At 51.4% G+C, this 24,794-nt stretch overlaps 1 protein-coding gene across 1 annotated transcript in view; it reads right to left on the bottom strand.

Moving 5' to 3' along the window:
- Positions 1 to 932: 932 nt before the first annotated feature.
- The window catches only part of IHH (Indian hedgehog signaling molecule), a 98,482-nt gene continuing 74,620 nt past the window's right edge, over positions 933 to 24,794 (bottom strand). Inside the window, exons 4-5 of the mRNA XM_038754110.1 lie at positions 21,606 to 21,867; positions 933 to 1,684 (exon numbers count right to left, since the gene is read on the bottom strand). Coding sequence (XP_038610038.1) covers positions 1,017 to 1,684; positions 21,606 to 21,867 — 930 coding nt within the window. The 3' untranslated portion in view covers positions 933 to 1,016. The remainder of the gene's footprint in view (positions 1,685 to 21,605; positions 21,868 to 24,794) is intronic.

Here is a 24,794-nt window from a genome sequence, read left to right as displayed (position 1 = left end):
CAGGGGTCGCTGGCGCCGGGCCCGCCCTGCGCATGCGCAGTGCGAGCAACGAGACCGGCTCCCGTGCCCCCGAGGTGCCCGGCCGCTAGGGGGTCGCTGGCGCGGGGCCCGCCCTGCGCATGCGCAGTGCGAGCACGGGACCCCACTGTTGGGTAGGGACTGTCTCTATATGTTGCCAATTTGGTACTTCCCAAGCGCTTAGTACAGTGCTCTGCACATAGTAAGCGCTCAATAAATACGATTGATGATGATGATGTTGGATGACCGTCTCCCGTCCCCCCGGGGGTGCCGGTCGCTAGGGGTCGCTGGCGCGGGGGTTCGCCCTGCGCACGCGCAGGTGCGAGCACGAGACCGGCTCCCGTGCCCCCGAGGTGCCGGCCGCTAGGGGTCGCTGGCGCCGGCTCCGCCCTGCGCATGCGCAGTCCGGGCACGGGACCGGCTCCCTTGCCCCCGGGGTGCCGGCCGCCAGGGGTCGCTGGCGCGGGGCTTACCCTGCGCGTGGCGCAGTCCGGGCACGGGACCGGCTCCCTTGCCCCCCGGGGGTGCCGGCCGCCAGGGGTCGCTGGCGCCGGCTCCGCCCTGCGCATGCGCAGTCTGGGCACGGGACCGGCTCCCTTGCCCCAGGGGTGCCGGCCGCCAGGGGTCGCTGGCGCGGGGCTTGCCTGCGCGTGCGCAGTCCGGGCACGGGACCGGCTCCCTTGCCCCCGGGGTGCCGGCCGCCAGGGGGTCGCTGGCGCCGGCTCCCGCCCTGCGCATGCGCAGTCTGGGCACGGGACCGGCTCCCTTGCCCCCGGGGTGCCGGCCGCCAGGGGTCGCTGGCGCGGGGCCCGCCCTGCGCGTGCGCAGAGCGGGCGCGCCCTCCCGTCCCCGCCCTGCGCGTGCGCAGTCCGGGCGCGCCCTCCCGCCCCCGCGGGGTGCGGCCGCCAGGGGTCGCTGGCGCGCGGCCCTCCCCGCGCGTGCGCAGTCCGGGCGCGGGCCCGGCCTCCAAGAAGAAGGCCTCGACGGGCCTCGACGGCTCAGGCCGCCATGTTGTCGGCCACCCCCAATGGGTGGAAACTGTCCTCGTCCAGCAGCAGGAGGCCCAGGCGGTAGAGCAGCCTCGGGTACCAGTGCACCCCGGTCCCCTCCGCGCCCCCCGGCCGGACCCCGCTCAGGCTGTGGTACAAACGCAGGGGCCAGAAGGCCAGCTGGGCCAGGCCCTGCTCGGCCACGGCGGCGAAGCACGAGGCCACCACGTCGTCGACGACCAGGGTGCCGTGGCTCGTGAGGGGAGCGTAGGCCCCCCGGGCCCGGCGGGCGCCCACGGCGGCCACCCGCGCCGGCCGCAGCCCCGGCCCGCCGGCCACCAGCACGTACTGGCCGGGCCGCACCCGGCTGGCGAAGGTGGCGCGGAAGCGGGAGGCCGGCGCCGTGCGGTTGTCGGCGGCGAAGAGCAGGTGGGCGGGCGTCAGGGCCAGGCGGCGGGGCGGGTCGAGGGTCTCGATGACGAGGAAGGCCCGGGCCGCCGCGGGCTCGCGGTCCAGGAACAGCAGGACGTCGCTGAAGGTGGGCCGCCCGTCCTCGCCCATGGCCAGCACCCGGTCGCCGGGCCGCAGGGACGACAGGGCCACCGGCGCGCCGCTCTCCAGCCGCGCCCGCGCCCCCGCCGGGAAGCAGCCGCCCGTCTTGGCCGCCGCCGAGTGCTCTGGCAACGACAAGCACAGCGATAGGGGCGGTCAGGCATCGTCATCCTCATCATCAATCGTATTTATTGAGCGCTTACTACGCGCAGAGCCCTGGACTAAGCGCTTGGGAAGTCCAAGTTGGCAACATCTAGAGACGGTCCCTACCCAACAGTGGGCTCAGAGTCTTAAAGGGGGAGACGGAGAACAAGACCAAACGTACTAACAAAATAAAATAAGTAGAATAGATATGGACAAATAAAATCATCATCATCATCATCAATCGTATTTATTGAGCGCTTACTATGTGCAGGGCACTGGACTAAGCGCTTGGGAAGTCCAAATTGGCAACATCTAGAGACAGTCCCGACCCAACAGCGGGCTCACAGGCTAAAAGGGGGAGACGGAGAACAAAACCAAACGTACTAACAAAATAAAATAAATAGAATAGATATGGACAAATAAATAGAGTAAAAAATATGTACAAACATATACACAGGTGCTGTGGGGAAGGGAAGGAGGTAAGGTGGGGGGGATGGAGAGGGGGACGAGGGGGAGAGGAAGGAAGGGGCTCAGTCTGGGAAGGCATCCTGGAGGAGGTGAGCTCTCAGCAGGGCCTTGAAGGGAGGAAGAGAGCGAGCTTGGCGGACGGGCAGAGGGATTGGGGGCATTCCGGGCCCGGGGGAGGACGGGGGCCGGGGGTCGATGGCGGGACAGGCGAGAGCGAGGGACGGTGAGGAGATCAGCGGCGGAGGAGCGGAGGGTGCGGGCTGGGCTGGAGAAGGAGAGAAGGGAGGAGAGGTAGGAGGGGGCCAGGGGATGGATGGATGGACAGCCTGGAAGCCCAGGGTGAGGAGTGTCTGCCTGATGCGCAGATTGATTGGGAGCCACTGGAGATTTTTGAGGAGGGGAGTGACATGCCCAGAGCGTTTCTGGACAAAGATAATCCGGGCAGCGGCGTGAAGTATGGACTGAAGTGGGGAGAGACACGAGGATGGGAGATCGGAGAGAAGGCCGATGCAGTAGTCCAGACGGGATAGGGTGAGAGCTTGAACGAGCAGGGGAGCGGTTGGGATGGAGAGGAAAGGGCAGATCTGGGCGATGTTGCGGAGCTGAGACCGGCACGTTTTGGTCAGTCCGTCAATCGGGCGCATTGCAAAGCACTGTTCTAAGCGCTGATAATGATAACATTTATTAAGCGCTTTCTATGTGCAAAGCACCGTTTTAAGCGCTGGGGAGGTTACAAGGAGAAGAGGTTGTCCCTCCGGGGACCTCCCAGTCTTCATCCCCATTTCATCCCTATAAATACATAATTACGTATTTATTACTCTATTTATTTCATTTGTACATATTTATTCTATTTATTCTATTTTGTTAATATGTCTTGTTTCGTCGTCCGCCTCCCCCTTCTAGACTGTGAGCCCGCTGTCGGGTAGGGACCGTCTCTAGATGTTGCCGACTTGGACTTCCCAAGCGCTTAGTACAGTGCTCTGCACGCAGTAAGCGCTCAATAAATACAATTGAATGAATGAATGAATGAATTTATTGGGCGCCTGCCGTGTGTGCAGCACTGGACTCCCTTCCTTCCTCTCCATCCCCCCCGCCTTACCTCCTTCCCTTCCCCACAGCACCTGTATAGATGAATAGATGTTTGTAAATGTTCATTACTCTATATTGAGAAAGCAGCGTGGCTCAGTGGAAAAAGCACGGGCTTGGGAGTCAGAGGTCGTGGGTTCAAATCCCGGCTCCGCCACTTGCCAGCTGTGTGACTGTGGGCAAGTCACTTGACTTCTCTGGGCCTCAGTTCCCTCATCTGTAAAATGGGGATGAAGATTGTGAGCCCCCTGTGGGACAACCTCATCACCTTGTAACCTCCCCAGCGCTTAGAACAGTGCTTTGTTTTGTTCTCTGTCTCCCCCTTTTAGACTGTGAGCCCACTGCTGGGTCGGGACCGTCTCTATATGTTGCCAACTTCGACTTCCCAAGCGCTTAGTACAGTGCTCTGCATGTATGTGTATATATATGTATATATGTATAAATATGTATATATGTTTGTACATATTTATTACTCTATTTATTCTACTTGTACCTATCTATTCTATTTATTTTATTTTGTTAGTATGTTTGGTTTTGTTCTCTGTCTCCCCATTTTAGACTGTGAGCCCGCTGTTGGGTAGGGACTGTCTCTATATGTTGCCAACTTGTACTTCCCAAGCGCTTAGTACAGTGCTCTGCACATAGTAAGCGCTCAATAAATACGATTGATGATGATTTATTGAGCGCCTTCCGTGTGCGGAGCACTGGACTCCCTTCCTTCCTCTCCATCCCCCCATCTTACTTCCTTCCCTTCCCCACAGCACCTGGATAGATGGATAGATGTTTGTACAGATTTATTACATTATTTATTTATTCTACTTGTACATATCTATTCTATTTATTTTATCTTGTTAGTATGTTTGGTTTTGTTCTCTGTCTCCCCCTTTTAGACTGTGAGCCCACCGTTGGGTAGGGACTGTCTCTGTATGTTGCCAATTTGTACTTCCCAAGCGCTTAGTACAGTGCTCTGCACATAGTAAGCGCTCAATAAATATGATTGATGATGATGACATGTTGCCAGTTTGTACTTCCCAAGCGCTTAGTACAGTGCTCTACACATAGTAAGTGCTCAATAAATACGATTGATGATGATGATGATATGTTTGTACATGTTCATTACTCTTATCACTCTATATTGGGGAAGCAGTGTGGCTCAGTGGAAAAAGCCCGGGCTTGGGAGCCAGAGGTTATGGGTTCGAATCCTGACTCCACCACTTGCCAGCTATGTGACTGTGGGCAATAATAATAATAATAATAATAATAATAATGGCATTTATTAAGCGCTTACTATGTGCAAAGCACTGTTCTAAGCGCTGGGGAGGTTACAAGGGCAAGTCACTTAACTTCTCTGGGCCTCAGTTCCCTCATCTGGAAAATGGGGACTAAGACTGTGAGCCCCACGCGGGACAACCCGATCACCTTGTAACCACCCCAGCGCTTAGAACAGTGCTTTGCACATAGTAAGCGCTTAATAAATGCCATTATTATTATTATTATTGTTATTATCCCCCCCATCTTACCTCCTTCCCTTCCCCACAGCACCTGTTTATAGGTATATATGTTTGTACAGATTTATTACTCTATTTATTGGGCAAGTCACTTAACTTCTCTGGGCCTCAGTTCCCTCCTCTGGAAAATGGGGATGAAGACTGTGAGCCCCCTGTGGGACAACCTGATCACCTTGGAACCTCCCCAGCGCTTAGAACAGTGCTTTGCACATAGTAAGCGCTTAATAAATGCCATTTTTATTACTATTATTATTATCATCCCCCCCATCTTACCTCCTTCCCTTCCCCACAGCACCTGTATAGATGGATAGATGTTTGTACATGTTCATTACTCTACTCTATATTGGGGAAGCAGCGTGGCTCAGTGGAAAAAGCCCGGGCTTGGGAGTCAGAGGTCGTGGGTTCAAATCCCGGCTCCGCCACTTGCCAGCTGTGTGACTGTGGGCAATAATAATAATAATAATAATAATGGCATTTATTAAGCGCTTACTATGTACAAAGCACTGTTCTAGGCGCTGGGGAGGTTACAAGGGCAAGTCACTTAACTTCTCTGGGCCTCAGTTCCCTCATCTGAAAAATGGGGATGAAGACTGTGAGCCCCCTGTGGGACAACCTGATCACCTTGTAACCCCCCCAGTGCTTAGAACAGGGCTTTGCACATAGTAAGCGCTTAATAAATGCCATTATTATTATTATTATTATCCCCCCATCTTACCTCCTTCCCTTCCCCACAGCACCTGTTTATAGGTATATATGTTTGTACAGATTTATTACTCTATTTATTGGGCAAGTCAGTTAACTTCTCTGTGCCTCAGTTCCCTCATCTGGAAAATGGGGATTAAGACTGTGAGCCCCCTGTGGGACAACCTGATCACCTTGGAACCTCCCCAGCGCTTAGAACAGTGCTTTGCACATAGTAAGCGCTTAATAAACACCATTATTATTATTATTAGTAGTATTAGTATCCCCCCCATCTTACCTCCTTCCCTTCCCCACAGCACCTGTATAGATGGATATATGTTTGTACATATTTATTACTCTATTGATTTATTTATTTTACTTGTACATATCTATTCTATTTATTGTATTTTGTTAGTATGTTTGGTTTTGTTCTCTGTTTCCCCCTTCTAGCCTGTGAGCCCACTGTTGGGTAGGGACCGTCTCTATATGTTGCCAACTTGTCCTTCCCAAGCGCTTAGTACAGTGCTCTGCACATAGTAAGCGCTCAATAAATACAATTGATGATGATGATGATGTGAGCCCACTGTTGGGTAATAATAATAATAATAATAATGGCATTTATTAAGTGCTTACTATGTGCAAAGCACTGTTCTAAGCGCTGGGGGGATACAAGGTGATCAGGTTGTCCCACGTGGGGCTCACAGTCTTAATCCCATTTTACAGATGAGGGAACTGAGGCACAGAGAAGTGAAGTGGCTGGCCCAAGCTCCCACAGCTGACAAGTGGCGGAGCCGGGATTCGAACCCATGACCTCTGACTCCAAAGCCTGGGCTCTTTCCACTGAGCCACGCTGGGTAGGGACTGTCTCTATACGTTAGTATGTTTGGTTTTGTCCCCTGTCTCCCCCTTTTAGACTGTGAGCCCACTGTTGGGTAGGGACCGTTTCTATATGTTGCCGACTTGTACTTCCCAGGCGCTTAGTACAGTGCTCTGCACACAGTAAGCGCTCAATAAATACGATTGATGATAATAAATACGACTGATTGACTGATTGATTCTCTGGGCCTCGGTGACCTCACCTGGAAAATGGGGATGAAGACTGTGAGCCCCCCGTGGGACAACCTGATCACCTTGTAGCGTCCCTGGTGCTTAGAACAGTGCTTGGCACATAGTAAGCGCTTAACAAATGCCATCATCATCATTATTATTATTATTATTATTATTATTATTATGCGGAGGAGGGGCAGACAAGGGGTAGGTCGGGTTGGACGCGGTCCCCGTCCCCTGTGGGGCTCACAGTCTCCATCCCCATTTTGCACTGGAAAGATCCCGGGCTTGGGAGTCAGAGGTCACGGGTTCAAATCCTGGCTCCGCCAATCGTTAGCTCTGTGACCTTGGGCCAGTCACTTCACTTCTCTATGCCTCAGTTCCCTCATCTGTAAAATGGGGATGAAGACTGTGAGCCCCACATGGGACAACCTGATCACCTTGTATCGTCCCCGGCGCTTAGAGCAGTGCTTTGCACATAGTAAGCACTTAACAAATGAGAAGCAGCGTGGCTGGGCGGACAGAGCCCGGGCTTTGGAGTCAGAGGTAACGGGTTCAAATCCCGGCTCCGCCGCTTGTCAGCTGTGTGACTTTGGGCAAGTCACTTCACTTCTCAGTGCCTCAGTTCCCTCATCTGTAAAATGGGGATTAAAACTGTGAGCAAGTCACTTCTCTTCACGTCTTCACGTCTCTTCTTTTAGACTGTGAGCCCACTGTTGGGTAGGGACTGTCTCTATGTGTTGCCAACTTGTACTTCCCAAGCGCTTAGTCCAGTGCTCTGCACACAGTAAGCGCTTAATAAATACAATTGAATGAATGAATGAATGAATGAATCCCACTTCTAGACTGTGAGCCCACTGTTGGGTAGGGACCGTCTCTAGATGTCTCTAGACCGTCTCTAGCGCTGAATAAATACGATTGATTGATTGATTGATTCTCCGGGCCTCAGTTCCCTCATCTGTAAAATGGGGATTAAAATGGGGATTAAAATCTGTAAAATGGGGATTAAAACTGTGAGCCCCGCTTAACAAATGAGAAGCAGCATGGCTCTGTGGACAGAGCCCGGGCTTTGGAGTCAGAGGTAACGGATTCAAATCCCGGCTCCGCCGCTTGTCAGCTGTGTGACTTTGGGCAAGTCACTTCACTTCTCTGGGCCTCAGTTCCCTCATCTGGAAAATGGGGATTAAAACTGTGAGCAAGTCACTTCTCTTCACGTCTTCACGTCTCTTCTTTTAGACTGTGAGCCCACTGTTGGGTAGGGACTGTCTCTATGTGTTGCCAACTTGTACTTCCCAAGCGCTTAGTCCAGTGCTCTGCACACAGTAAGCGCTCAATAAATACGATTGATTGATTCTCCGGGCCTCAGTTCCCTCATCTGTAAAATGGGGATTAAAACTGTGAGCCCCGCTTAACAAATGAGAAGCAGCGTGGCTCTGTGGACAGAGCCCGGGCTCTGGAGTCAGAGGTAACGGGTTCAAATCCCGGCTCCGCCGCTTGTCAGCTGTGTGACTTTGGGCAAGTCACTTCACTTCTCTGGGCCTCGGTTCCCTCATCTGGAAAATGGGGATTAAAACTGTGAGCCCCCACGCGGGACAACCTGATCACCTCGTAACCTCCCCAACGCTTAGAACAGTGCTTGGCACATAATAAGCGTTTAATAAATGCCATTTAAAAAAAAATGCCATCATCATCATTATTATTATTATTATTATTATTATGCCGAGGAGGGACAGACAAGGGGCAGGTCGGGTTGGACGCGGTCCCCGTCCCCTGTGGGGCTCACAGTCTCCAACCCCATCTTGCACTGGAAAGATCCCGGGCTTGGGATCAGAGGTCACGGGTTCAAATCCCGGCTCCGCCAATCATTAGCTCTGTGACCTTGGGCCAGTCACCTCACTTCTCTATGCCTCAGTTCCCTCATCTGTAAAATGGGGATGAAGACTGTGAGCCCCATGTGGGACAACCTGATCACCTTGTATCCTCCCCAGCGCTTAGAACAGTGCTTGGCACATAGTAAGCGCTTAACAAATGAGAAGCGCCGTGGCTTGGTGGACAGAGCCCAGGCTTTGGAGTCAGAGGTAACGGGTTCAAATCCCAGCTCCGCCGCTTGTCAGCTGTGTGACTTTGGGCAAGTCCCTTCACTTCTCTTCACGTCTTCACATCTCTTCTTTTAGACTGTGAGCCCACTGTTGGGTAGGGACTGCATGTGTTGCCAACTTGTACTTCCCAAGCGCTTAGTCCAGTGCTCTGCACACAGTAAGCGCTCAATAAATACGATTGATTGATTGATTCTCCAGGCCTCAGTTCCCTCATCTGTAAAATGGGGATTAAAACTGTGAGCCCCGCTTAACAAATGAGAAGCAGCATGGCTCTGTGGACAGAGCCCGGGCTTTGGAGTCAGAGGTAACGGGTTCAAATCCCGGCTCCGCCGCTTGTCAGCTGTGTGACTTGGGGCAAGTCACTTCACTTCTCTGGGCCTCAGTTCCCTCATCTGGAAAATGGGGATTAAAACTGTGAGCCCCACGTGGGACAACCTGATTGCCTTGTAACCTCCTCAGCGCTTAGAACAGTGCTTGGCACATAATAAGCGCTTAATAAATGCCATTTAAAAAAAATGCCATCATCATTATTATTATTATTATTATTATTATGCCGAGGAGGGGCAGACAAGGGGCAGGTCGGGTTGGACGCGATCCCCGTCCCCCATGGGGCTCCCAGTCTCCATCCCCATTTTCCAGATGAGGTCACTGAGGCCCAGAGAAGTGAAGGGACTGGCCCAAGGTCTCACAGCAGACAAGTGCAGCGTGGCTCAGTGGAAAGATCCTGGGCTTGGGAGTCAGAGGTCACGGGTTCAAATCCCGGCTCCGCCAATCGTCAGTTGTGTGACCTTGGGCCAGTCACTTCACTTCTCTGGGCCTCAGTTCCCTCATCTGTAAAATGGGGATGAAGACTGGGAGCCCCACGTGGGACAACCTGATCAGCTTGTATCGTCCCCGGCGCTTAGAACAGTGCTTGGCACATAGTAAGCGCTTAACAAATGAGAAGCAGCGTGGCTCGGTGGACAGAGCCCAGGCTTTGGAGTCAGAGGTAACGGGTTCAAATCCCGGCTCCGCCGCTTGTCAGCTGTGTGACTTTGGGCAAGTCACTTCACTTCTCTGGGCCTCAGTTCCCTCATCTGTAAAATGGGGATTAAAACCGTGAGCAAGTCACTTCACTTCTCTTCACCTCTTCACGTTTCTTCTTTTAGACTGTGAGCCCACTGTTGGGTAGGGGCCGTCTCTATGTGTTGCCAACTTGTACTTCCCAAGCGCTTAGTCCAGTGCTCTGCACACAGTAAGCGCTCAATAAATACGATTGATTGATTGATTGATTCTCCGGGCCTCAGTTCCCTCATCTGTAAAATGGGGATTAAAACTGTGAGCCCCGCTTAACAAATGAGAAGCAGCATGGCTCTGTGGACAGAGCCCGGGCTCTGGAGTCAGAGGTAACGGGTTCAAATCCCGGCTCCGCCGCTTGTCAGCTGTGTGACTTTGGGCAAGTCACTTCACTTCTCTGGGCCTCGGTTCCCTCATCTGGAAAATGGGGATTAAAACTGTGAGCCCCACGCGGGACAACCTGATCACCTTGTAACCTCCCCGGCGCTTAGAACAGTGCTTGGCACATAATAAGCGCTTAATAAATGCCATTTAAAAAAAATGCCATCATCATTATTATTATTATTATTATTATTATTATGCCGAGGAGGGGCAGACAAGGGGCAGGTCGGATTGAACGCGGTCCCCGTCCCCTGTGGGGCTCACAGTCTCCATCCCCATTTTGCACGTGAGGCCCAGGGGAGTGACGTGACTTGGCCAAGGTCACTCGGCAGACAAGTGGGCAGAGCCGCGATGAGGCTCTACCCGCCTGGCCGTGCTGCTCCTCTAATCGGAATGGGCGACCTTGGGCAGGTCCCTTGGCTTCCCTGGGCCTCGGTGACGTCGTCGGGAAAATTCATCCATTCCGTCGTATTTATTGAGCGCTTCCTGAGTGCGGAGCACTGTACTAAGCGCTTGGGAAGTACAAAATCGAACGGGGATGGAGGCTGCAATCCCCTCTATTTATTTATTTATTTATTTTACTTGTACATTTCTATCCTATTTATTTTATTTTGTTGGTATGTTTGGTTCTGTTCTCTGTCTCCCCCTTTTAGACTGTGAGCCCACTGTTGGGTAGGGACTGTCTCTATGTGTTGCCAATTTGTACTTCCCAAGCGCTTAGTACAGTGCTCTGCACATAGTAAGCGCTCAATAAATACGATTGATTGATTGATTGATTGATTGACAGGGACTGTGTCCAACCCGATCTGCTTGTATCCACCCCAGCGTTTGGCACAGTGTCCCACACATAGCGCTTAACAAAGGCCCCAATTACTATTAATGTTATTATTAGTGACGACGATGATGACGACGACTCTGTGCCAAGCGCTGCTCTAAGCGCTGGAGCAGTGTGGCCTAGTGGAGAGAGCCCGGGGCTGGGAGTTATATATATATATATATATGTATATATATTTGTACATATTTATTACTCTATTTATTTATTTATTTATTTTACTTGTCCATATCTATCCTATTTATTTTATTTTGTTAGTTTGTTTGGTTTTGTTCTCCGTCTCCCCCTTTTAGACTGTGAGCCCACTGTTGGGTAGGGACCGGCTCTAGATGTTGCCAGTTTGTACTTCCCAAGCGCTTAGTCCAGTGCTCTGCACATAGTAAGCGCTCAATAAATACGATTGATGGATTGATTGATTGAGTTAGAAGGTCCTTGACTTTCTTCCCGGCTCGGCCAGTTGCCCGCTGGGTGACCTCGGGAGCGTCACTTTGCTTCTCTGGGCCTCAGTTCCCTCATCTGTAAAAAATCATCAGCATCATCAATCGTATTTATTGAGCGCTCACTATGGGCAGAGCACTGTACTAAGCGCTTGGGAAGTACAAATTGGCAACATATAGAGACAGTCCCTACCCAACAGTGGGCTCACAGTCTAAAAGGGGGATGGGAGTGTGAGCCCCATGTGGGACAGGGACTCTGTCCAACCTGATTAACTTGTATCTACCTCAGTGCTTACCACAGTGCTTGGCACATCATAAGCACTTAACAAGTAATAATGATGGCATTTATTAAGCGCTTACTATGTGCAAAGCACCGTGCTAAGCGCTGGGGAGGTTACAAGGTGATCAGGTTGTCCCATGGGGGGCTCACAGTCTTCATCCCCATTTTACAGATGAGGGAATTGAGGCCCAACAAAGTGAAGTGACTCGCCCAGGAACAGTGCCGGGCACATGCCTTAACAAATACCATAATTATTATTAAATAATAGTTTAATGATGACGGTACTTATATTTAATAACTGAGCTCTGACTATGTGAGCCCACTGTTGGGTAGGGACTGTCTCTAGATGTTGCCAATTTGTACTTCCCAAGCGCTTAGTACAGTGCTCTGCACACAGTAAGCGCTCAATAAATACAATTGATGATGATGTGCCAAGCACTGAGGTATCTAATTATTATTATTAGTAATAATAATAACGATAGTACTTGTTGAGCTCCTATTCTTTGCTAAGAACTGTTCTAAGCACCGTTCATCAGGTTGGACACAGTCCCTGTCCCTCAGGGGGCTCACACTCTTAATCCCCATTTTACAGATGAGGGAACTGAGGCCCAGCAAAGTGAAGTGACTCGCCCAGGAACATGCCGGGCACATGCCTTAACAAATACCATAATTATTATTAAATAATAATTTAATAATGATGGTACTTATATTTAATAACTGAGCACTGACTATATGCCAGGCACTGAGGTATCTAATTATTATTAGGAGTAATAATAATAACGATAGTACTTGTTGAGCTCCTATTCTTTGCTAAGAACTGTTCTAAGCACCGTTCATCAGGTTGGACACAGTCCCTGTCCCTCAGGGGGCTCACACTCTTAATCCCCATTTTACAGATGAGGGAACTGAGGCCCAGCAAAGTGAAGTGACTCGCCCAGGAACATGCCGGGCACATGCCTTAACAAATACCATAATTATTATTAAATAATAATTTAATAATGGTGGTACTTATATTTAATAACTGAGTGTTATGTGCCAAGCACTGAGGTATATAATTATTATTAGTAGTAATAATGATAGTACTTTTTGAGCTCCTACTCTTTGCTAAGAACTGTTCTAAGCACCGTTCATCAGGTTGGACACAGTCCCTGTCCCTCATGGGGCTCACACTCTTAATCCCCATTTTACAGATGAGGGAATTGAGGCCCAGCAAAGTGAAGTGACTCACCCAGGAACGGTGCCGGGCACATGCCTTAACAAATACCATAATTATTATTAAATAATAGTTTAATAATGACGGTACTTATATTTAATAACTGAGCACTATGTGCCAAGCACTGTTCCAAGCACTGAGGTATCTAATTATTATTAGTAGTAATAATAATAATGATAGTACTTTTTGAGCTCCTACTCTTTGCTAAGAACTGTTCTAAGCACCGTTCATCAGGTTGGACACAGTCCCTGTCCCTCACGGGGCTCACACTCTTAATCCCCATTTTACAGATGAGGGAATTGAGGCCCAGCAAAGTGAAGTGACTCACCCAGGAACGTGCCAGACACATGCCTTAACAAATACCATAATTATTATTAAATAATAATTTAATAATGGCGGTACTTATATTTTAAAACTGAGCACTATGTGCCAAGCACTGTTCCAAGCACTGAGGTATCTAATTATTATTATTAGTAATAATAATAATGATAGTACTTGTTGAGCTCCTACTCTTTGCTAAGAACTGTTCTAAGCACCGTTCATCAGGTTGGACACAGTCCCTGTCCCTCATGGGGCTCACACTCTTAATACCCATTTTACAGATGAGGGAATTGAGGCCCAGCAAAGTGAAGTGACTCACCCAGGAACGGTGCCGGGCACATGCCTTAACAAATACCATAATTATTATTAAATAATAGTTTAATAATGACGGTACTTATATTTAATAACTGAGCACTATGTGCCAAGCACTGTTCCAAGCACTGAGGTATCTAATTATTATTAGTAGTAATAATAATAATGATAGTACTTTTTGAGCTCCTACTCTTTGCTAAGAACTGTTCTAAGCACCGTTCATCAGGTTGGACACAGTCCCTGTCCCTCACGGGGGCTCACACTCTTAATCCCCATTTTACAGATGAGGGAATTGAGGCCCAGCAAAGTGAAGTGACTCACCCAGGAACGTGCCAGACACATGCCTTAACAAATACCATAATTATTATTAAATAATAATTTAATAATGGCGGTACTTATATTTTAAAACTGAGCACTATGTGCCAAGCACTGTTCCAAGCACTGAGGTATCTAATTATTATTATTAGTAATAATAATAATGATAGTACTTGTTGAGCTCCTACTCTTTGCTAAGAACTGTTCTAAGCACCGTTCATCAGGTTGGACACAGTCCCTGTCCCTCAGGGGGCTCACACTCTTAATCCCCATTTTACAGATGAGGGAATTGAGGCCCAGCAAAGTGAAGTGACTCACCCAGGAACAGTGCCGGGCACATGCCTTAACAAATACCATAATTATTATTAAATAATAGTTTAATAATGACGGTACTTATATTTAATAACTGAGCGCTATGTGCCAAGCACTGAGGTATCTAATTATTATTAGTAGTAATAATAATAATGACAGTACTTGTTGAGCTCCTACTCTTTGCTAAGAACTGTTCTAAGCACCGTTCATCAGGTTGGACACAGTCCCTGTCCCTCATGGGGCTCACACTCTTAATCCCCATTTTACAGATGAGGAAATTGAGGCCCAGCAAAGTGAAGTGACTCGCCCAGGAACAGTGCCGGGCACATGCCTTAACAAATACCATAATTATTATTAAATAATAGTTTAATAATGGCGGTACTTATATTTAATAACTGAGCGCTGACTACATGCCAAGCACTGAGGTATCTAATTATTATTAGTAGTAATAATAATAATGATAGTACTTGTTGAGCGCCTACTCTTTGCTAAGAACTGTTCTAAGCACCGTTCATCAGGTTGGACACAGTCCCTGTCCCTCAGGGGGCTCACCCTCTTAATCCCCATTTTACAGATGAGGGAATTGAGGCCCAGCAAAGTGAAGAAACTCGTCCAGGAACAGTGCCGGGCACAGTGTTAACAAATACCATAATTATTATTTAATAATAGTTTAATAATGGTGGCCCTTATATTCAATAACTGAGCGCTATGTGCCAAGCACTGAGGTATCTAATTATTATTAGTAGTAATAATAATAATGATAGTACTTTTTGAGCTCCTACTCTTTGCTAAGAACTGTTCTAAGCACCATTCATCAGGTTGGACACAGTCCCTGTCCCTCAGGGGGCTCACACTCTTAATCCCCATTTTACAGATGAGGGAATTGAGGCCCAGCAAAGTGAAGTGACTCGCCCAGGGTCACACAGAAGACAAGTGGCGGAGCCGGGATGAGAACCCAGGTCCTTCCGGCTCCTGGGCCCGGCCTCCATCCATGGAGCTACGCTGTTTCCAAAGCTCTACAAAGTTATAATAATAATAATAATGGCATTTATTAAGCGCTTACTATGTGTGAAGCACTGTTCTAAGCACTGGGGAGGTTACAAGGTGTTCAGGTTGTCCCAAATGGGGCTCACAGTCTTCATCCCCATTTTCCAGATGAGGTCACTGAGCCTTTAGACTGTGAGCCCACTGTTGGGTAGGGACTGTCTCTATATGTCGCCAACTTGTACTTCCCAAGCACTTAGTACAGTGCTCTGCACACAGTAAGCGCTCAATAAATCATCATCATCATCATCATCAATCGTATTTATTGAGCGCTTACTATGTGCAGAGCACTGTACTAAGCGCTTGGGAAGTACAAATTGGCAACATATAGAGACAGTCCCTGCCCAACAGTGGGCTCACAGTCTAAAAGGGGGAGACAGAGAACAAAACCAAACATACTAACAAAATAAAATAAATAGGATAGATATGTACAAGTAAAATAAATAAATAAATAAATACGATAAATATACAATAAATAAATAAATACATAAATAAATAAATATACAATAAATACGATTGATTCACAGAGCATTCATTCATTCAATCGTATTTATTGAGCGCTTACCGTGCAGAGCACTGTACTAAGCGCTTGGGAAGTACAAGTCGGCAACCGCTGACTTGCCCAAAGTCCCACAGCTGACAATTGGCAGAGCCGGGATTTGAACCCGTGACCCCTGACTCCAAAGCCCGGGCTCTTTCCCACTGAGCCACGCTGCTATCCACTTGGACACGGACCCCCGTCCAAAACGGGGCTCACCACTTCGATGGGAAGGGGGTGGATTTAATCCCCGTTTTTACAGGTGTGGAAACCGAGGCCTGGAGAAGTGACGTGACTTGCCCAAGGCCACCCAGCAGACAAGTGGCGGAGCCGGGATTAGAACCCACGACCTCTGACTCCCAAGCCCGGGGTTTTCCCACTAGATGGATAGATGTTTGTACATGTTCATTACTCTACTCCATATTGGGGAAGCAGCGTGGCTCAGTGGAAAAAGCCCGGGCTTGGGAGTCAGAGGTCGTGGGTTCGAATCCCGGCTCCACCGCTTGCCAGCTGTGTGACTGTGGGCAGGTCACTTGACTTCTCTGGGCCTCAGTTCCCTCCTCTGGAAAATGGGGATGAAGACCGTGAGCCCCACGCGGGACAACCTGATCACCTTGTATCCTCCCCAGTGCTTAGAACAGTGCTTTGCATCATCATCATCATCATCAATCGTATTTATTGAGCGCTTACTATGTGCAGAGCACTGTACTAAGCGCTTGGGAAGTCCAAATTGGCAACGTATAGAGACAGTCCCTACCCAACAGTGGGCTCACAGTCTAAAAGGGGGAGACGGAGAACAAAACCAAACGTACTAACAAAATAAAATAAATAGAATAGATATATACAAGTAAAATCAATCAATACATCAATCGTATTTATTGAGCGCTTAGCACATAGTAAGCGCTTCATAAATGCCGTTATTATTATTATTCCTATGGAAGGGGTGGAGAGGGGCGGGGAGGGGTGTCAGGGACCCCCAAATCCCAATGCCGAACCCCGCTCCTACGTACGCGGATCCCCCCGCCTCAGCCCGACTCCGTCCCGGCCCTGGGGGAGCGACCCTTTCTGCCCACCTGCCATCCCGCCTTGGGCCCGGGGAAAGACTCAGCTCTGACATTCATTCATTCAGTAGTATCTATTGAGCGCTCACTGTGTGCAGAGCACTATACTAAGCGCTCGGGAAGTCCAAATCGGCAACATCTAGAGACGGTCCCCCGGCCTCGCTCTCTATGTTTGGTTTTGTTCTCCGTCTCCCCCTTTTAGCCTGTGAGCCCACTGTTGGGTAGGGACCGTCTCTAGATGTTGCCAACTTGGACTTCCCAAGCGCTTAGTCCAGTGCTCTGCACACAGTAAGCGCTCAATAAATACGATTGATGATGATGATGATGACCCCTTCTCTCTCAAGCATCCCCCCTTTCGGCCCCCTGCCCCCCTAAGAAGCAGCGCGGCTCGGTGGAAAGAGCCCGGGCTTTGGAGTCAGAGGTCAGGGGTTCGAATCCCGGCTCCACCCCATGTCTGCTGTGTGACCTTGGGCAAGTCACTTCACTTCTCTGAGCCTCAGTTACCTCATCTGTAAAATGGGGATTGACTGTGAGCCCCACATGGGACAACCTAATCACCCTGTATCCTCCCCAGCGCTTAGAACAGTGCTTTGCGCAGAGTAAGCGCTTAACAAATGCTAAAAAAAAAAAAAAAAAAAAAGAAGCCGCGTGGCTCGGTGGAAAGAGCCCCGGCTTGGGAGTCGGAGGTCGTGGGTTCTAATCCCGCTTATCAGCTGTGTGACTACGGGCAGGTCACTTCACTTCTCTGGGCCTCAGCTACCTCACCTGTAAAATGAGGATCATCATCATCATCATCAATCGTATTTATTGAGCGCTTACTATCTGCAGAGCACTGTACTAAGCGCTTGGGAAGGACAAATTGGCAACATCTAGAGACAGTCCCTACCCAACAGTGGGCTCACAGTCTAAAAGGGGGAATGAAGGAGGATGAAGACTGCGAGCCCCACGGGGGGCAACTTGATCACCTCGTATCCCCCCCAGCGCTTAGAACAGTGCTTGGCACATAGTAAGCGCTTAACAAATGCCAACATTATTATTATTTCCTGCAAAGCCCCCGCTAAGACCCTCCATAGCCATCTTTCTTCCTGCCATGGTCCTGCCCAAGATCCTCACCATTCCCTAGCCTTGAGCCGGAGAGGCCGGAGGGGAACTAGAAAAGCTCACGGAATCACCCGTTGTTGGGTAGGGACCATCTCTATACGTTGCCGACTCGTACTTCCCAAGCGCTTAGTACAGTGCTCTGCACACAGTAAGCGCTCAATAAATACGATTGATTGATTATACATGGGACAGAGGGCGAAAGGGGCTCCATATAGGGGGTGAGGGTCGGTGGGTGGGATCACTTTTAGACTGTGAGCCCACTGTTGGGCAGGGACTGCCTCTATATGTTGCCAATTTGTCCTTCCCAAGTGCTTAGTACAGTGCTGTGCATACAGTAAGCGCTCAATAAATACGATGGATGATGATGATGATGATCACTGGGGAAGGGGCCAGAAAGTGGGGGCGGTAGGGGATGGATGGAGGGGGGTCATCATCATCATCAATCGTATTTCTTGAGCGCTGACTATCATCATCATCATCAATCGTATTTATTGAGCGCTTACTATGTGCAGAGCACTGGACTAAGCGCTTGGGAAGTCCAAGTTGGCAACATCTAGAGACAGTCCCTACCCAACAGTGGGCTCACAGTCTAAAAGGGGGAGACGGAGAACAAAACCAAACATATTAACAAAATAAAATAAATAGAATAGAATATTCTATTCTAATACAGATGGAGTGGGGTCTTTATGGAGCCAGGCCGCGGAGTTAAGGACATGGAGTCAGAGGTCATGGGTTCCAATCCCGGCTCCGCCCCTTGTCAGCTGCGTGACTTTGGGCAAGTCACTTCACTTCTCTTTCCCTCAGTGTCCTCACCTGTAAAATGGGGGTGAAGACTGTGAGCCCCACGTGGGCTGATCACTTTGTAACCTCCCCAGCGCTTAGAACAGTGCTTTGCACATAGTCAGCGCTCAATAAATACGATTGATGAGGATGCTTTGTACATAGTAAGCGCTTAATAAATGCCATCATCATTATTATTATTATGGGGAGGGTCAGTTATTACTATTACTCTCATTATGGTATTTGTTAAGCGCTTACTACGTGCCGAGCACCGCTCTAAGCGCTGGGGGAGACACGAGGTCGTCAGGTCGTACCCCGTGGGGCTCCCAGCCTTCATCCCCATTTTACAGTTGAGGTCACTGAGGCCCAGAGAAGTGAAGTGGCTCGCCCAAGGTCGCCCGGCTGTCAAGCGGCGGAGCCGGGACTTGAACCCACGTCCTCGGGGCTCCCCAGCCCGGGATCTTTCCACCGAGGTCGGTCCTCCAGCGGGGGAGAGAGTGTGAGAGGTCAGAGGGGGAGGCGGGGGGCTGTGTGAGACCGTTTTGGGGGGGACGGGGCGGAGCAGGGGGGACGTAGGTCGGTGAAGGGTAAGTTTGGGGATCAGCACGGGACATCTTTTAGACTGTGAGCCCACTGTTGGGTAGGGACTGTCTCTATATCATCATCATCATCAATCGTATTTATTGAGCGCTTACTGGGTGCAGAGCACTGTACTAAGCGCTTGGGAAGCACAAGTTGGCAACATATAGAGACAGTCCCTACCCAACAGTGGGCTCACAGTCTAAAATGTTGCCAACTTGGACTTCCCAAGCGCTTAGTCCAGTGCTCTGCACCCAGTAAGCGCTCAATAAATACGATTGATTAATGTGGAGGTCTAAAGTTAGCGGGCGAGCTGAGTTTAGGGGCCGGGGGCGAGGCACGAGGACCAGCCAGGGGCTGGGTTGCCGTGAGGCCGTGGCTCCCTTTATTTCTGCCCGGTACTTTCCCAAGCACTCAGTCCCGTGCTCTGCAATCAATCAATCAATCAATCAATCGTATTTATTGAGCGCTTACTGTGTGCAGAGCACTGTAGCATCATCATCATCAATCGTATTTATTGAGCGCTTACTGTGTGCAGAGCACTGGACTAAGCGCTTGGGAAGTCCAAGCGCTCAATAAATACCGCTGAATGAACGAAAGCGCTCCAGAGCTGAGGCCCCTCGGGCTCCGATCGACGAGGCGGCCATCCGGGACGATTCATCATCATCATCATCATCAATCGTATTTATTGAGCGCTTACTGTGTGCAGAGCACCGGACTAAGCGCTTGGGAAGTCCAAGTCGGCAACATATAGAGACGGTCCCTGCCCAACAGCGGGCTCACAGTCTAAAAGGGGGAGACAGAGAACAAAACCAAACATACTAACGTATAGAGACAGTCCCTACCCAGCGTGGCTCAGTGGAAAGATTCACTTTATTAACTCCAAACGCGGCGTTTTGGGGCCCGGCTCTGGGCCCCGGCCGCGGAGAAGGGCCGGGGGGACCCCCTCTCCCGCCGCCCACCCCGGAAAAACGCCCCAAACACTGACTCCTAAAGGCTTCCGGGGCCGGAGGCCCCCATCCATCTGTGTTTGTACATATTTATTTCTCTATTTATTTATTCATTTATTTTACTTGTACATATCTATTCTATTTATTTTATTTTCTTGGTCTCTTTGGTTTTGCTCTCCGTCTCCCGCTTTTCGACTGCGAGCCCACTGTCGGGTAGGGACCGTCTCTAGATGTTGCCAACTTGGACTTTCCAAGCGCTTCGTCCAGTGCTCTGCACACAGTAAGCGCTCAATAAATACAATTGATGATGATGATATCTATTCTACTTATTTTATTTTCTCAGTCCGTTTGGTTTTGCTCTCCGTCTCCCCCTTTTAGACTGTGAGCCCACTGTTGGGTAGGGACCGTCTCTCGATGTTGCCAACTTGTACTTCCCAAGCGCTTAGTCCAGCGCTCTGCACACAGTAAGCGCTCAATAAATACGATTGATGATGATGGTATCTATTCTACTTATTTTATTTTCTCGGTCCGTTTGGTTTTGCTCTCCGTCTCCCCCTTTTCGACTGCAAGCCCACTGTCGGGTAGGGACCGTCTCTCGATGTTGCCGACTTGGACTTCCCAAGCGCTTCGTCCAGCGCTCTGCACACAGTAAGCGCTCAATAAATACGATTGATGATGATGAGCCCACTGTTGGGTAGGGACTGTCTCTATATGTTGCCAATTTGTACTTCCCAAGCGCTTAGTACAGTGCTCTGCACATAGTAAGCGCTCAATAAATACGATTGATGATGATGATGATGATGATGATAGTAAGCGCTCAATAAATACGATTGATGATGATTTATTGAGCGCCTGCCGTGTGCGGAGCACTGGACTCCCTTCCTTCCTCTCCATCCCCCCCATCTTACCTCCTTCCCTTCCCCACAGCACCTGGATAGATGGATAGATGTTTGTGCATATTTATTACTCTATTTATTTATTTATTTATTCTACTTGTACATATCTATTCTATTTATTTTATTTTGTTGGTACGTTTGGTTTTGTTCTCCTTCTCCCCCTTTTAGACTGTGAGCCCACCGTTGGGTAGGGACTGTCTCTAGATGTTGCCAATTTGTACTTCCCAAGCGCTTCGTCCAGTGCTCTGCACACAGTAAGCGCTCAATCAATACGACTGATTGATCCGGTCCCCAACGGGCTCCGTCCCCGGGCCTCCCACCCCGGCCGCCTCCTCTCTCCCGTCCCTCGGGCCCGAGGGGGTCAGCGGGCGGCCCCCGGCTCCCTCCGTCCGTCACGGCTCTCCGTCCTGCTGCTCCCGCCGGCTGCTGAGCTCAGGGTGCGAGGCCCCAGCTGGCCGGACGGTCCGGGCCGCCCCTTCCAGGAAGGCCCCCGGGCATCACACTACCGGGTAAGGGAGGGACGGACAGGCGGTCACGAGGGGGGCAACCGGCCGGCCTCCCCCTTCTCCCCCCCCCGGATCCCGGCCCCCGGGGAAGGCGCTCACCGGACTTGACGGAGCAGTGCACGTGCGCCTTGGACTCGTAGTAGACCCAGTCGAAGCCGGCCTCCACGGCCAGCCGGGCCAGCAGCCCGTACTTGTTGCGGTCGCGGTCGGAGGTGGTGATGTCCACGGCGCGGCCCTCGTAGTGCAGCGACTCCTCCGAGTGGTGGCCGTCCTCGTCCCAGCCCTCCGTCACCCGCAGCTTCACCCCGGGCCACTGGTTCATCACCGAGATGGCCAGCGAGTTCAGGCGGTCCTTACAGCGCTGGGGGCCGAGGCGAGGCGGCGGGGTCAGGGGTCGTTCGGGGGGCCCCCCTCCCGCCCTCCGCCTCGCCCCGAGACCAGACCCGTCCCGACCGGCGTGAACAGGCCCTCCCCTTCCCCTGTCATCATTCCCCTTCCTTCCTCTCCCCCTCGTCCCCCTCTCCATCCCCCCGTCTTACCTCCTTCCCTTCCCCACAGCACCTGGATATATGGATATATGGTTGTACATATTTATTACTCTATTTATTTTACTTGTACATCTCTATCCTACTTATTTTATTTTGTTGGTACGTTTGGTTCTGTTCTCTGTCTCCCCCTTTTAGACTGTGAGCCCACTGTTGGGTAGGGACTGTCTCTATGTGATGCCAATTTGTACTTCCCAAGCGCTTGGTACAGTGCTCTGCACATAGTAAGCGCTCAATAAATACGATTGATTGATTGATTGATTGACTGATGGACCCCCATCCCCTGCCCACCACCGACCCCGCGGCCTTCGAGCGATTGAGTCCGTTCGGGCGAGCCACTTCGCTTCTCTGGGCCTCAGTGACCTCATCTGGAAAATGGGGGCGAAGACCGGGAGCCCCCCGGGGGACAACCTGATCATCATCATCAGTCGTATTTGTTGAGCGCTTACTACGTGCAGAGCACTGGACTAAGCGCTTGGGAAGGACAAATTGGCAACATATAGAGACGGTCCCTACCCAACATTGGGCTCGCAGTCTAAAACCTGATGACCTTGGATCTACCCCAGCGCTTAGAACGGTACATTCATTCATTCATTCATTCATTCAATCACATTTATTGAGCGCTTCCTGTGTGCAGAGCACTGGACTAAGCGCTTGGGAAGTACAAATTGGCAACACGTAGAGACAGTCCCAACCCAACAGTGGCCTCACAGTCTAGTAAGCACTTAACAGAGAAGCAGCGTGGCTCAGTGGAAACAGCATGGCCTTGGGAGCCGGAGGTCACGGGTTCGAATTCCGGCCCCGCGACTTGCCAGCTGTGTGACCTCGGGCAAGCCACTTAACCTCTCTGTGCCTCAGTGACCTCATCTGGAAAATGGGGATGAAGACTGGGAGCCCCACGTGGGACAACCTGATCGCCTTGTATCCCCCCAGCGCTTAGAACAGTGCTTTGCACGTAGTAAGCGCTTAACAAATACCATCATTATTATTATTAACAAATGCCATCATTAGTATTATTATTATTGCTGTATTGCCCTCCCCCAAGCGCCTAGTCCAGTGCCCTGCACACAGTAGGTGCTCTATAAATACGCCAACCAGGCCACCGGCGCCGTCTTTGCTTCTCCCTCCGCCTGGCCCAAGGTCGGCCAAAGCCGAGGCGTGGACATTCATTCAATCGTATTTATTGAGCGCCTACTGTGTGCAGAGCACTGTACTAAGCGCTTGGGAAGTACAAGTTGGCAACATAAAGAGACGGTCCCTACCCAACAATGGGCTCACAGTCTAGGACATGGAGGGCTTGGGAGTCAGAGGTCGTGGGTTCTAATCCCACCTCCGCCACCTTGGGTGACCTTAGGCCACCCACTTTCACTTCTCTGGGCCTCAGTGACCTCATCTGGAAAATGAGGGTTAAGACCGTGAGCCCCACGTGGGACAACCTGATGACCTGGTGTCTCCCCCAGTGCTTGGCACATAGTAAGCGCTTAACAAATACCATCATTATTATTAGTTGGAGAGGTGAGTGGGGAGCGGGGCTTCTGGGGGTGCTCTTCCCTCTTACGGGGTCGCTCTCTATCTCCCTGTTCTCTCCTTGCCGATGACTCTCCCGACTCCCGAGCGCCGTGGCCGTTTTCCCGCCGTCCGAGGGGCCGGGGGCAAGTAGAGGGCCCGGGAGGGGGCTGGAAGCAGAGCGGAGGCAGGTAGGGGGGCAGACTGGGGGCAGGTAGAGGCCAGGGACAGGTAGAGGCTGGGCTGGGGGTAGGTAGAGGCTGGGCCAGGGGCAGGAAGAGGATGAGGGGCAGGTAGAGTCTGGGCTGGGGGCAGGAAGAGGATTGGAGGCAAGCAGAGACTGGGGACAGGTAGAGGGAAGGACTGGGAGCTGGAAGAGGACCGGAGGCAGGTAGAGGCCGGGCTAGGGGCAGGTAGAGGCTGGGGCGGGGGCAGGAAGACGACGAGGGGCAGGTAGAAGGGGGGATATGGGGGCGATAGAGGCTGGGGTGGGGGCAGATAGACGGGAGGACTGGGCACAGGTAGAGGCCAGGCCAGGGGCAGGAAGAGGCCGAGGGGCAGGTTGGGGCGGGGGCACGGAGAGGACGAGGGCAGGAAGAGTCTGGGCTGGGGGCAGGAAGAAGACGAGGGGCAGGTAGAGAGAAGTACCTGGAGCAGGTAGAGGCTGGGCCGGGGGGCGGGAAGAGGCCGGGGGGCAGGTAGAGGCTGGGCCGGGGGCAGGAAGAGGCCAAGGGGCAGGTAGAGGCTGGGCCAGGGGCAGGAAGAGGCCGAGGGGCAGGTAGAGGCTGGGCCAGGGGCAGGAAGGGGCTGAGGGGCAGGTAGAGAGATGGACCTGGAGCCGGTAGAGGTCGAGGGGCAGGTAGAGGCTGGGCTGGGGGCAGAAAGAAGTCGAGGGGCAGGTAGAGGCTGGGCCGGGGGCAGGAAGAGGCTGAGGGAAAGATAGAGGCTGGGCCAGGGGCAGATAGAGAGATGGTCCTGGAGCAGGTAGAGGCTGGGCCGGGGGCAGGAAGAGGCCAAGGGGCAGGTAGAGGCTGGGCCGGGGGCAGGAAGAGGACGAGGGGCAAGTAGAGAGATGGACCTGGAGCAGGTAGAGGCTGGGCCAGGGGGCAGGAAGATGCCGAGGGGCAGGCAGAGGCTGGGCAGGGGACAGGAAGAGGTCGAGGGGCAAGTAGAGGCTGGGCCGGGGGCAGGAAGAGGCCGAGGGACAGGTAGAGAGAAGTACCTGGAGCAGGTAGAG

This window comes from Tachyglossus aculeatus, chromosome 1, assembly GCF_015852505.1.
Source record: "Tachyglossus aculeatus isolate mTacAcu1 chromosome 1, mTacAcu1.pri, whole genome shotgun sequence".
Lineage (NCBI taxonomy): Eukaryota > Metazoa > Chordata > Mammalia > Monotremata > Tachyglossidae > Tachyglossus > Tachyglossus aculeatus.
Note: the sequence above shows the minus strand (reverse complement) of the source record. Positions and strands in the feature narration are given on the sequence as shown.